The sequence below is a fragment of the Tachyglossus aculeatus genome, chromosome 9 (genome assembly GCF_015852505.1).
Source record: "Tachyglossus aculeatus isolate mTacAcu1 chromosome 9, mTacAcu1.pri, whole genome shotgun sequence".
Classification (NCBI taxonomy): Eukaryota; Metazoa; Chordata; class Mammalia; order Monotremata; family Tachyglossidae; genus Tachyglossus; species Tachyglossus aculeatus.
In genome coordinates this window covers 28,294,690-28,307,561 of record NC_052074.1, presented here as the reverse complement: position 1 = coordinate 28,307,561, position 12,872 = coordinate 28,294,690, and the positions used below count along the sequence as shown (strand labels likewise).

Genomic DNA, 12,872 nt, shown 5'->3' with positions numbered 1-12,872 from the left:
GGGTTCAAATCCTTACTCTGCCAGTTGTCAGCTGTGTGACTTTGGGCAAGTCACTTAACTTCTCTGTGCCTCAGTTACCTCATCTGTAAAATGGGGATTAAGACTGTGAGCACCCTGTGGGACAACCTGATCACCTTGTAACCTCCCCAGCACTTAGAACAGTGCTTTGCACATAGTAAGTGCTTAATAAATGCCATTATTATTATTATTATTATATTTAATCCCCATTTTACAGATGAGGAAATTGAGGCACAGAGAAGTTAAGTGACTTGCCCAAGGTCTTACTCAGCAGATAAGTGGCTGGACCTGGAATAGAACCCAGATCTTCTGACTCCCAGGCCCATGCACTTTCCACTGGGGAACACTGCTTCCTTAATTTATTCATCATCAAGTTTCTGCACATTGTGCTTAATAAATGCCATTATAAAAAAGAGAGAGAGAAAAGAGCATATAAAGAGCACAGTGCAATCCTTAACAATGTATTTAGCATTTTTGGGCGGATGACAATAGGGGGCATTTTTGACAAGGGAAGAAAGGAATAGGGAGAAGAATATTCTTTTGTGCTTTTTTTGAAAATCAACATTTTTGTTGTACCAGATAGAGAATGTTTATATTCCTTTGAGATGCGTCACGATTTGGAATATTTTCAGACATTCACTGTTGTCTTTACAGAATAAAACAAGGAAAGTAAGTGATGTGCCTGGATAAGAGAAATATACTTTCCATAGGTGGCTTATGGCAGTACTTGTCAAAAGGAATTCTACCTCATGATACAGAAAGCAGTTTAGTCGTTCTTAATTCTCTGGTAGCAGATCTGTATTAAGACTGGTCCCAAAGAAAAGGAAAAGTGTCCTTTTTTGTTTATTTGTGTGTGTGTGTGTGTATGTATATATGATATTTATTAAGTGCACACTACGTGCCAAGCACTTTAGTAAGCACTTGAGTAGATACAAGCTAATCAAGTTGGACACAGTTCATGTCCCACACAGGGTTCAGAGTCTTAACCCCCATTTTAGCGATGAGGTAACTGAGGCACAGAGAAGTTAAGTGACTTGCCCAAGGTCACACAGCAGACATGTTGCTGAGTTGGGATTAGAACTCGGGCCTTCTGACTCCCTAGCCGGGGCTGATCCTACTAAACCAGGCTGCTCCTGCATCAATTAGCAAACTGTTCACTTCCTTTGACCTGCCCTTCCCAACAGCGTGCTTTTATGTTTTGCCTTTCATCCTCCCTCAGCTTGTTTAATTTTCTCATAAGGGAAAATGAACAGGATACTTGGAAAAGACCGTTTTCTTCATCAAAGCTAATCTCAGAGAGATCCAAATGATTTTATGTGTGTTTGGCAAAGCGATTGAGACGGCACTTTTTTCATTCACCCTTCCCTTTGCCAAAGAGTAGTTACTGTGGTTGTTTTCCCCAGAGGAAATATTTCTGTATGTGGAGAAGCATCTTGGAGATGTAACAATATCTCGTTAGTGATACAGTGTTCCTTTCTAAACCATGTGATCAGAACGCCTTCCCAACAAATATACAGCCATTGTTTCTTTTCCTCATAGAAACTGGTCAAAATCCAAACAGTGGTTTCTGAGACTTTTTGAAAAGGCGATTTCTGACCTTGAGACAAGCAAAACTTCAGGAGATGATTCTAAGGTAAAATTTCCACAAGACTTTTCACTAACAAATGGAGTCTTCCTTTCTAACCTTGACTTTCACAATAAGGATGGCAGGCAGAAAAGCCAGTGAGGATCAACAAGTCAGCCCTCTCCCAAGCTTGCTTCCACTTCTCATCACCTCAGAACTTATTTCTTGCCCTATGTGGTCCTTGCAAAATCAATTCCAAGGCCCTAGCTTTCACATCTGACTTTAAAGGAAAGGCAGATTTAGTTTGCCACTGGAGTTACCTACGTAAATGCTCAATAAATCCAATTGATTGACTGATTGAGGGGAATGCCAAACCTTGAAAATTGAAAGTTTGCAAAGTTGGTACTTCTGAGCCGTATTTAATTATAAATGGCAATGTAACAATGAGAAGCAGCATTGCCTAGTCGAAAGAGCACGTGCCTGGGAATCAGAGGACCTGGGTTGTAATCCAAGCTCTGTCACTTGTCTGTTGTGTGACCTGGGGCAAATCACTTAACTTCTCTGAGCCTCAGTTATCTCATCTGTAAAATGTGGGGATTAAGCGCATATGAGAAGCAGCGTGGCTTAGTGGAAAGAGCATGCGCTTGGGAGTCAGAGGTTGTGGGTTCTATTCCTGGCTCTGCCACTATCAGCTGTGTGACTTTGGGCAAGTCACTTAACTTCACTGTGCCTCAGTTATGTCATCTGTAAAATGGGGATTAAGACTGTGAACCCCACGTCGGACAACCTGATTACCTGGTATCTACCCCAGCACTTAGAACAGTGCTTGGCACATAGTAAGCGCTTAACAAATGCCATTATTATTAAGACTGTGAGTCCCTCAGTGGGATGTGGACTGGTCGAACATGATTATCAAGTATCTATCCGAGAGCTTAATACAGTACCTGACTCATAGTAAGCGCTTGGCAAATACCATAAAAATACAAACAAAAATGAGGTTGTGAAACTGTCAGTCTGGTATTACTGAAACAATTGTTCATCAGATCCACCTTCTCTGGGTGCCCTAAGCCAACAGCTGCTCTTTGGTGAGCTGGAGTGAGGGAACAATAAAAAAAACTTTTACAGACCAGTGGAACAAAAAAAACCCTAGGACATAGCCATGGAGAACTCGGAGGCAGCAGCAACCAAGGGTGTGTCATCTAGAAATAGGATCTCTCTTAGGACAGAAGACTTGAGAAGATGATGTCACCAAGGCAAAATATTGGAAGCAGATCTGGAATTTGCAGGTAGGAAATGCAACAACACAGAAAGGAACAATGCTGATGTACAAGGAGGGCTTGTCCCCTTTGCACACACGGAGCGAAAGTTAACCTTTAGTAGAGTCATCTTCAAAGCCCAGGTGGCTGCATGCGTATTAAAATGCACATACTACCGTTATGTTTTCGTCGCTACTCTCCAATAGAGTCAAATGGCTTCCAGAGACCTAAGTGAAAGAACCAAGCCCATGTATTTAGTAAGTCAGCTGGAAGATGAACTGTAAAACCAGCTAATCCAGCCTATTATAGATAATGGTCTTTTTTGACCTGCAAATTCATCGTTTAGTAGTAGGTAGCATTTATTTAGTCCCTTCTTTGTTCAGTGTGAGAAGTGAGATTCTAGTTCACAAGATTTAAGATGATAATACATTTAGTAAAGATGAAGATGCTCCCTCCTCCCTCCCCCACACTACGGAAAGGTGTATATCAAAAAGATGGGAAAATAGGTAAAATGAAAATTATTCAGTTCGTTCTCAGTTAACTGTATCATTGAGTGAAGCATAGGTCCTGACATTAAAATAGCGGATATTGAACTCACACATTCAGACATGCACACATACATACACATGTGCACACAAACATGCACATGTCCCCTCCCCGCCAAACTCTACTGTTCTCCTGTTGGCTTGATCCAACTTCTGCTTCCAGCCTCAACCCTGGAGCAGCCAATCAGGGGAGCATGTCAGGAAGGGAAGCCCAGTGACCAGAGAGCAGAGAAATAGAGTTGCATAGGCTCTTGCTCAATTAATAATAAATCATCACCATTATATTCCAATCATTCAGCAAGTACCTATACTGTGAAATTTCATACCCCTAAGGGATGCTCTGGGTTTTTTTTTAGCCACCCTCAGTTTTTATCCAGCTCCTAAAATTCTTACATTTGTTTCTCGTGACAGACACTAATGCAGAATGTGCTGGACATCTTAAAGCAGGAAATAAAAAATGAACACATGGGGCCCAGTTATGCAGTATTACTTCTTTGGGCTTCTCAATCCAATGCTGCTCCGGTAAGTGTATCACTGGAAAACATTCTTTCCTTCATGTCCATCTTCTTAGTCAATTGTCGATTGTTATTAGAATGGTGAAGCTAAATAGTACAAAGACAGTATTTTTTGCAGTAACTAGACTTGAGAAGACTAGTCACTGTAAGATATTTCCTTTATACTATTTACTGACAATGATTAATTAATCAATCAACCATGTTTATTGAGAGTTTACTATGTACAGAGCACTGTACTAAGAGCTTGGGAGAGTAATAATAATAATTGTGGTATTTGTTAAGCACTTACTATGTGCCAGGTCCTGTACTAAGCATTGGGGTGGATGCAAGCAAATCGGGTTGGACACGGTCCCCGTCCCCACATGGGCCTCACAGTCTCGATGCCCATTTTACAGATGAGGTAACAGAGGGACAGAGAAGTAAAATGACTTGCCCAAGGTCACACAGCAGACAAGAGGCAGAGTCAAGATTAGAAACCATGACCTTCTGATTCCCAGGCTCATGCTGTATCCACTACACAATGCAGCTTCTTTAGTACAATTCAATAGAATTAGCAGACAAGGTCCCTGCCTGTAATGATCTTATATGGATCAGTCTTTATAACTAATCCATAGAATTCAGATTTTAAAAGCTCTTTTACCCAAATAATTCCAACTGATTTCTTCATTGTTTGGACTGTGAAGACCTATCTGACCTATCTCACCCCTCTGAAGCCCTCTTGGGTTTGGGATGTTTGACCTTATTGATCGAAATTTGGATGGAGTTGAATGTTAGAATAAGTAGCTAGGCAAGTGAGAAGCAGTGTGGCTCGGTGGAAAAGAGCACAGGCTTTGGAGTCAGAGGTCATGGGTTCAAATCCCAGCTCCGCCAATTGTCAGCTGTGTGACTTTGGGCAAGTCACTTAACTTCTCTGTGCCTCAGTTACCTCATCTGTAAAATGGGGATTAAGACTGTGAGCCCCCCATGGGACAACCTGATCAACTTGTAACCTCCCCAGAGCTTAGAACAGTGCTTTGCACAAAGTAAGCGCTTAATAAATGCCATCATTATTAAGTGGAGGTCAATCAGGGTCATGGTCGGATTCCTCTCCGCAGGAGCTGGATGAGGCTTATCTAACTACTAAGTAGCTTTCTGGGTACTGGTAGACATGGTCTCTGGCTCCTGAGAAGCAGCATGGTGTAGAGGATAGAGTCAGAAGGACCTGAGTTCTAATCCTGGCTCAGCCACTTGTCTGCTTTTGAACTGGGGCAAGTCACTTCACTACTCTGGGCCTCAGTTCCCTCACTTGTGAAATGGAGATTAAGATTGTGAGCCCCATGTGGGACAGGGACTGAGGCCAACCTGATTAGCTGGCCCTCATTTACCTCATCTGTAAAATGGGGATTAAGATTGTGAGCCCCATGTGGGATAGAGACTGTGACCAACCTGATTTGCTTGTATCTACCCCAGCTCTTATTAAGTGCCTGGCACACAGTAAGAGCTTAATGAATTCGTGGCACATAGTAAGCACTTAACAAATACCATAAAAATGTATGCTCTCCCATCAGTGTTCCTGCTTTTCAAGCACAAATCATCCCTTCAAGCAACGGAGTCTGTTTAAATCAGATTACTCAAAGCCCAGTGAGCTAGCTGTGGCTGATCTGTGTTTTGTCAACCTACATGGGTTGATGTGGAAGAACATACATGAATGGAATTTTTCAGCTGTTCTCTTGCAAATGTTCAATTAATTTTTTTTAACCCCTCCTGCCTCCCTTCAGCTAATTTCTTTTAATGAGGTTATATGGTGGGACTGAAAATACTGATATGAAAATCTTTACACAATGTCTTCACGCCCCCTGTAGAGTATAAGCTCCTGGTGGGCAGGGATCGTGCTTGCTGAATCTATTAAAATGTACTTTCCCAAGCAGTTAGCACAGTGCTTTGCACACAGTAAGCCCTCAATAAATACCACTGATGAATTGATCATGCATAACATTCAAAAGGTAGACAGCGACTGTCTGGATGAGAAAATCATGGCAGTGGCATCCGAGGTAAGGTCAACCCCAATCAATTAGCAAGATTTATTTATTTATCCTGGTGATATTTGTTGAGCACTTACTATGTTCCAAGTGCTGTACTAAGCACTGGGGTAGAAAAGTTGTCAGGTTAGACAAAGTCCCTGTCCCGCATGGGACTCACAAGTCTTAATCCCCATTTTACAGTTGAGGTAACTGAAGCACAGAGAAGTGAAGTGACTTGACCAAGGTCACATGGAAGACAAGGGGAAGAACCGAACCCAGGTCCTTCTGATTCCCAGGCCCATACTCTATCCAATAGGCCAAGTTGCTTGTGTATTTATTGAGCACTTCCTGAGTGCAGAGAACTATCCTAAGCTCTTGAGTGAGTAGAATAGATTTAGCAACACAATCCCTGTCTTCTAGGAGTTTGCAATCTAGTAGGGAAGAAGCAGAAGTAGCAAGGATAAGAGTATGCACATTCATTCATTCAATCATATTTATTGAGCGCTTACTGTGTGCAAAGCACTGTACTAAGCGTTTGGGGAGTACAAGTTGGCAACATATAGAAATGGTCCCTACCCAACAACGGGCTCACAGTCTAGAAGGGGGAGACAGACAACAAGACAAAATATATTAAAATAAAATAAACAGAATAGTAAATATGTGCAAGTAAAATAAATAGAGTAATAAATCTGTACAAACATATTTACAGGTGCTGTGGGGAGGGGAAGGAGGTAAGGTGGGGGGGGATGGGGAGGCGGAGAGGAAGGAGGGGGCTCAGTCTGGGAAGGCCTCCTGGAGGAGGTGAGCTCTCAGTAGGGCTTTGAAGGGAGGAAGAGAGCTAGCACATGCAGAAGTTGCGTGGCTTAGTGGAAAAAGCACGGGCCTTGGAGTCAGCGGGACCTGGGTTCTCATCCTGGCCCTACCACTTGTCTTCTGGGTGACCTTGGGCAAGTCACGTAGCTTCTCTGCCCCTCAGTAAAATGGGGACTAAGACTGTGAACCCCGCGTGGGACAGGGACTAGCTTGTATGTTCCCCAGCTCTTAGTACAGTGCCTGGCACATAGTAAGTGCTTAACAAATGCCATTAAAAAAAAAGAAGCAGCAGTACCGCAATGCACCTTTATAGGTACCTGGAAGCTACTTGCATTTCAAATGACATAATACTACTACTACTACTAATAATAATAATAAGAATAATGACATTTATTAAGCACTTACTATGTGCAAGGCACTGTTCTAAGCACTGGGGAGGTTACAAGGTGATCAGGTTGTCCCACGGGGGGCTCAGTCTTAGTCCCCATTTTACAGATGAGGTAACTGAGGCCCAGAGAAGTTAAGTGACTTGCCCAAAGTCGCACAGCTGACAATTGGTGGAGCAGGGGTTTGAACCCATGACCTCTGACTCCTAAGCCCGTGCTCTTTCCACTGAGCCACACTGCTTCTCATGATTTCCTTTCAAATGAAAAGTTTGTTGTCAAAATCCAAATACGTTTTGCATTTGGTTGTATCATTATCACAAGCCTTTCTTTTCATCTCCAAGTGCTTAGTACAGTGCTTATTATTCTGTGATACTAGGCCACACTGCTTCTCACTTTGGCGAACTCTCCACTTCAGTGTCTGCCACCCTGTGACAACCATCCTTCTTTGTGCATATCACTGAGTGGAAATTTAATACTGAGAACTGAGAAAACTGAGAACACCAGGAAGGTTCTTCTTTCTTCATAAAGATACTCAGATCTGGCTCAAGAAAAATGCCTTCCTTCCAGTTTTAGAAATAGTCTATTCCCAGACTTGAAGTTTTGCTTTTGACCAGAGGATGGAGTGCAGGGTTTGGTAGAAACTGCATAGCAAGAGCTACATAAAAGAATGGAGAAACGAGTGTTGATGATTCCTCTGTCTTATTCTCAGCCATCTCAGGAATGACTTCCCACAGTAGAAGTTGTCCACGAAGTCAGATGGGGGCCAGAAAGCAGGATTAGCTACTGCAGGAAATTATTTCTGACTTCATTATTTTTAAGTTTTCTCATAAAAAAACGGTGGATTTTTTTGCCTTTTTGATATAACTCTAGTATTTCGTAGCCATAGTAGTAAGGGTATTTATTGTTTTACTAAGTGCAAAGCATTGTGGTTATTTTTTGCAGGTAATTTCAATCTACCAAACTATTCTTAGATGGAAACGTTTAAAATGGCTCTGACTAAGACAGTGGGGAGAGCACCTAATCTTTCCCCTTCTGGCCTTAAAGTCCACATTTACCTTCAATCTTCAACATCCTGATTACTGTTCAGAAAGTTGAACACCCTTTTAAAATTAGTGACTTTCCTAGGTATTAAACTGAAAATGAAGCGTGCTCATGTACAAAACAGGCACCTTGCTTAATCCATTTGAACATCTGTCTGTTTGAAACTTGAAAATCTTCAATATTTGTTGCATGATTTATTGATGATTTATTATTTCTGAAGAGTCTCACATGTGGTCAAATGATGCACATTTTCACTAGGTATTAAGGAATTATGAATGGTATTTCCCACAGTGCATTCCCTGCTTGGATTCCAGATGACATCAGATGAAACAGTTTCGCCAGCTCATTCAATGCTAGTTAAGCCGTGACAGTGATCTAATGATTTTTCTGTAACATAATGTTCTTCAGTAACATGATCCCCACATTACAGAAGAACTGATTGTAATTTATGAGTCTGTTTCATGTTTTATCTGGCCTTTCAGAGATATGATTTATCTTGGGTTTCAAAAATGCTTTCGGAAAGGATTTTGTAATTCTTATAACTCCTCTGAGCAGTTTCCAAGTCAAATATTAAAGATTTAGAGAGTTCTACTTTCATGTCCACTTTACATTTTTTGATATACTTTTCCTTTTGAAGATTGCATTCTGGACTCTTGCATTTCTCCTGTCCCATCCTTATATTTACAAGAACATCATGGAAGACCTAACTTCTGTATTTGGCAAAGCAGGTATGAGATGGGAAATAGATTCATAAGTGAAGACACGTTTTACAAAACCTTTGAGCAATGTAATATCTCAATAATTGCTAATGCTTTTTTCTAAGAATTTTCTACAAAAGGAACCAACCTTGTCAGCTGTTGCAGTATGAAATTACAGATTGGCTGGGTCACAAATCCGAAGAAGGAAAATGCCAAATCAAAAAAAGGGTGATACAAAGAAATAAAGTAACAGTCACACTGAGTGCCTGGGCTAATTTCAGAAGCAATGACCTTCTCTGAGATATTCTTTTCTACTGAGGTGGCAGACAGATGAAAGGGGATGAGACTGGTGATGGAGGCAGGGAAGAAAGCATTAAGTGCTTATTCAGATGAGTTTGCTTGCTGACCTTGAAAGTGAGATTATTATTATTATTATTATTAATGATAATAACACTGATAATACTGATAATATTTGTTAAACACTTACTATATGTCAAACACTGTACTAAGTGCCAGGGCAGATTGTGGGCAGGGAATGTGTCTGTTATTGTTATATTGTGCTCTCCCAAGCAGTTAACACAGTGTTGCACACACAGTAAGTGCTCAATAAATACGATTGAATGAATGAAATACAAGATAAACGAGTCCCACATGGGGCTTACAGTCTACGTAGGAGGGAGAACAGCTCTCTCATTTTGTAGATGAGGGAACTGAGGCACAGAGAAGTGGACTGACTTGCTCAGCAGGTATGTGGGGGGAGCTGGGATTAGAAACCAGGTCTTCTGACTCCTAGGCTTTTGATCTTTCCACTAGGCCACAGTTAAATGTTGTACCCAAAATGGTTCCTTTGTCTTCCCAGGACAATCTCTGATGACATCAGCTCAGCCTCAAAGGCTAACTGAAGATTTGGATCTAAAAGTGGATCAAAAATATGCCCACCCTGTGGAGACTTTGCTATTAAATTGCTATGATTACTAGTCAGCAGTTGACACTGCCCCAGAGAATTAGGCAAACCCTTTGTTTCTATTATTTTGCCTTGTTAGGATTCTATGTGCATTCACACAATGCTATGCTACATGTACTCACGTACTTCTCCCTCCTCATATCCGACAGACCAACGATCCTCCCCCGCCCACTTCAAAGCGTTGTTGAAGGCACATCTCCGAGAAGCCTTCCCTGACTAAGCCCTCCTCTCCTCTTCGCTCACTCTCTTCTGCATCACCCTGACTTGCTCCTTTCACTCATCCTCCCACCCCCAGCTTCACAGCACATATGTATATATCTGTAATTAATGTATTCATATTAATGTGAGCTCATTATGGGCAGAGAATGTGTCTGTTTGTTGTTGTATTGTATGCTCCCAAGCACTTAGTACAGTACTCTGCACACAATTAAGCACTCAATAAATATGAACGAATAAATGAACTTCAGCAGCTGCTGCATTTTCACTTATAGGTGATGCCATTTATTTCCTCTTGTCCCACTCTGGCGTCACCTTGATTTGCTCCTTTATTCACCCCCTCAGCACTTACGCACATATCCATAATTTATTTACTTATATTAATGCCTGTCTCCCTTCTAGACTGCATGCTCACTGTGGACAGGGAATTTGTCTTCCAAGCCTGTTATTTTGTTAATAGTATACTCTCCCCAGTGCTTAGTACAGTGCTCTGCACACACTGAGCACTCAATAAATTTGATTAATTGATTGATTGATTGATACAACTGCAAGCACTTGAATTCGTCAAATGTATTTTTTGAAAGCACTCAAATTCATGTCTCAGAGTTTAAAAGATTTAATAATAAGTAATTAATAATTAAGGTTTTTGTTAAGTGCTTACTATGTGCTAGGCATTGCACTTTTGCCGTGGGGTGGGTACAAGTAAATTGGGTTGGGCACAGTCCCTGACCCATGTGGCCTCACAGTCTCGGTCCCCATTTTACAGATGAGGTAACTGAGGCCCAGAGAAGTGAAATGACTTGCCTAAGGTCACACAGCAGACAGATGGCAGAGCCGGGATTAGAAACCATGACCTCTGACTCCTAGGCCTGTGCTCTATCCACTATGTTTTGACAGTTTAAAGTCAGTTAGGTAGGGACTGTAGTTCTTTATAAATTATTTTCTCTTTGCCTTGACAGGTTTTCTTGGATTTTCCTGGGAATTTATGTTTATGGTTGAACACTCCACACATATGCAAAATTAGTGGGAGCAGCATGGCCTAGTGGATAGAGCACCGGCCCGGGAGTCAGAAGGACCTGGGGTCTCCTCCTGGCTCCTCCACTTGCCTGCAGAGGGGGAGAAGAGGAAAGGAGGGCTTAGTCAGGGAAGGCCTCTTGGAGGATATGTGCCTTCAATAAGGCTTTAAAGGAGGAGAAAATGTTTGCCTGTCAGATATGAAGAGGGAGAGCGTTCCAGGCCAGAGGCAGGACAGAGGCTAGAGGTCAGCGGCTAGATGAGATTGAGGTACAATGAGAAGGTTGTCACTAGAGGAGCAAAATGTGTGAGTCAGGTTGTAGTGGGAGAGTAGAGAGGTAAGGTAGAAGGGGGTGAGGTGATTGAGAGCTTTGAAGCTGACGGTAAGAAGTTTCTGTTTGATGTGGAAGCAGATGGGCAACCCTCCGGTCTCCCCCATTACAGGGCAGGAATCAACCTGTTTGTAATCCTATTGATCACTATTTGCCAAGCACTCTACTGCGTGCTGGGGTAGGTACAATCTGTCCTCCTTTTCATAAGTTCACCAAAGGCTTTGCATGTTCTCTGCACTGAGCAGGCATTCAATAAATACTGTTAACAAATATATGAATAAATGAATGAATGAATCAGAGAAATTAATCAATGAATGAATGAGTGAAGCAGTACAGAGTCCCCAAATCTTGTCTGCTTTGGCTATGAATTGTAGACTGACAAATCTATCAGGAGACATTCATTTCCACTCTTCAAAACCATTTATTAGTCTTTTTTTCTCCCATTCTGGGGAAGGGAAGAACTGGAGAGAAAAAGTGTAGCATTCATAATGCAATTCCTTTATGTCTTCGGGATGCAAAACACTATGCATAGAGCCTGAGAAAGTACAACAGTGGCAAAGGACACATTCCCTGCCCTCAAGGAGTTGAGAGGAGTGTACAGTCTTGATATTTTACTCAGTGAGACATATTGGCAATATCCAATATGGGTAATTGTGTGCAGTTGAATGACAATCTATCTTACCATGCAAGAAAAAGAATGTAAAATATTAGATTTCCACTCCCTCTTTCATTTTATCGCATTTCTTATATGTCTACAGGTAAAGGGAAGATTCAAGTCTCTGAAGATGATCTGAAGAAACTCCCACTAGTTAAATGGTGTGTTTTGGAAGCCATCCGATTAAGAGCTCCTGGTGTCATTACCCGGAAGGTGGTTAAGCCAGTGAAAATTCTGGTAAGCGTTTGAAAGAAACATATTGGGTATTCCATTTTTCATCCTTATAAAGACAATTTTTTTGTCTGATTTTAAACATGCTAATCTTTTCCAGGCCCCGTTTGCAAGAAAGAGTGCTTCCTTTAGATTTTCCCTTCCTCAATGGGGAAGATGTTTATGTTTTTCTACTAGTGGCAGATTTCTAGTAGTACTGTAAGTTCCCTACACACTCTTATGTGGCCTTTTGTCAGTCGATCAATAGTATTTATTGAGCACCCACTAAGCCCTTAGGAGGGTGCATTTGAAACAGAAGACTCAATCCACCCAAAAGGTGTTTATTCTGACCAGCAATGACCCTGCATATTCACACTTGCATATATATATTTGTGAGACCTTCTTAACAGCAGACACTGCTTATTTTATCAATCATTGTAGAATTGGGTAATTACTTTCACCAGTCAAGGATTGGGTCCCTTGCCTTTTCTTCTTGCTAAAAAAATTAGTAGAGTGAGCATTTAAACCACTTAAGTTTAAATGCTGCCATGTTGGGGGACACTTAAGTTCAGTGTGTTAGTTTAATCTCCTTGTGGGCAGGGATTGTGTCTCTTGTATTCTGTCAAGCACTTAGTACAGTGTTCT

At 41.5% G+C, this 12,872-nt stretch overlaps 1 protein-coding gene across 2 annotated transcripts in view; it reads left to right on the top strand.

The window, feature by feature from the left end:
* Positions 1 to 12,872, top strand: part of LOC119932568 (24-hydroxycholesterol 7-alpha-hydroxylase) — a 45,630-nt gene that overhangs the window by 14,203 nt on the left and 18,555 nt on the right. For both annotated transcript variants that reach the window (XM_038751869.1, XM_038751868.1), the window contains exons 5-8: positions 1,558 to 1,651; positions 3,795 to 3,905; positions 8,776 to 8,866; positions 12,121 to 12,254. In XM_038751869.1, coding sequence (XP_038607797.1) covers positions 1,558 to 1,651; positions 3,795 to 3,905; positions 8,776 to 8,866; positions 12,121 to 12,254 — 430 coding nt within the window. The remainder of the gene's footprint in view (positions 1 to 1,557; positions 1,652 to 3,794; positions 3,906 to 8,775; positions 8,867 to 12,120; positions 12,255 to 12,872) is intronic.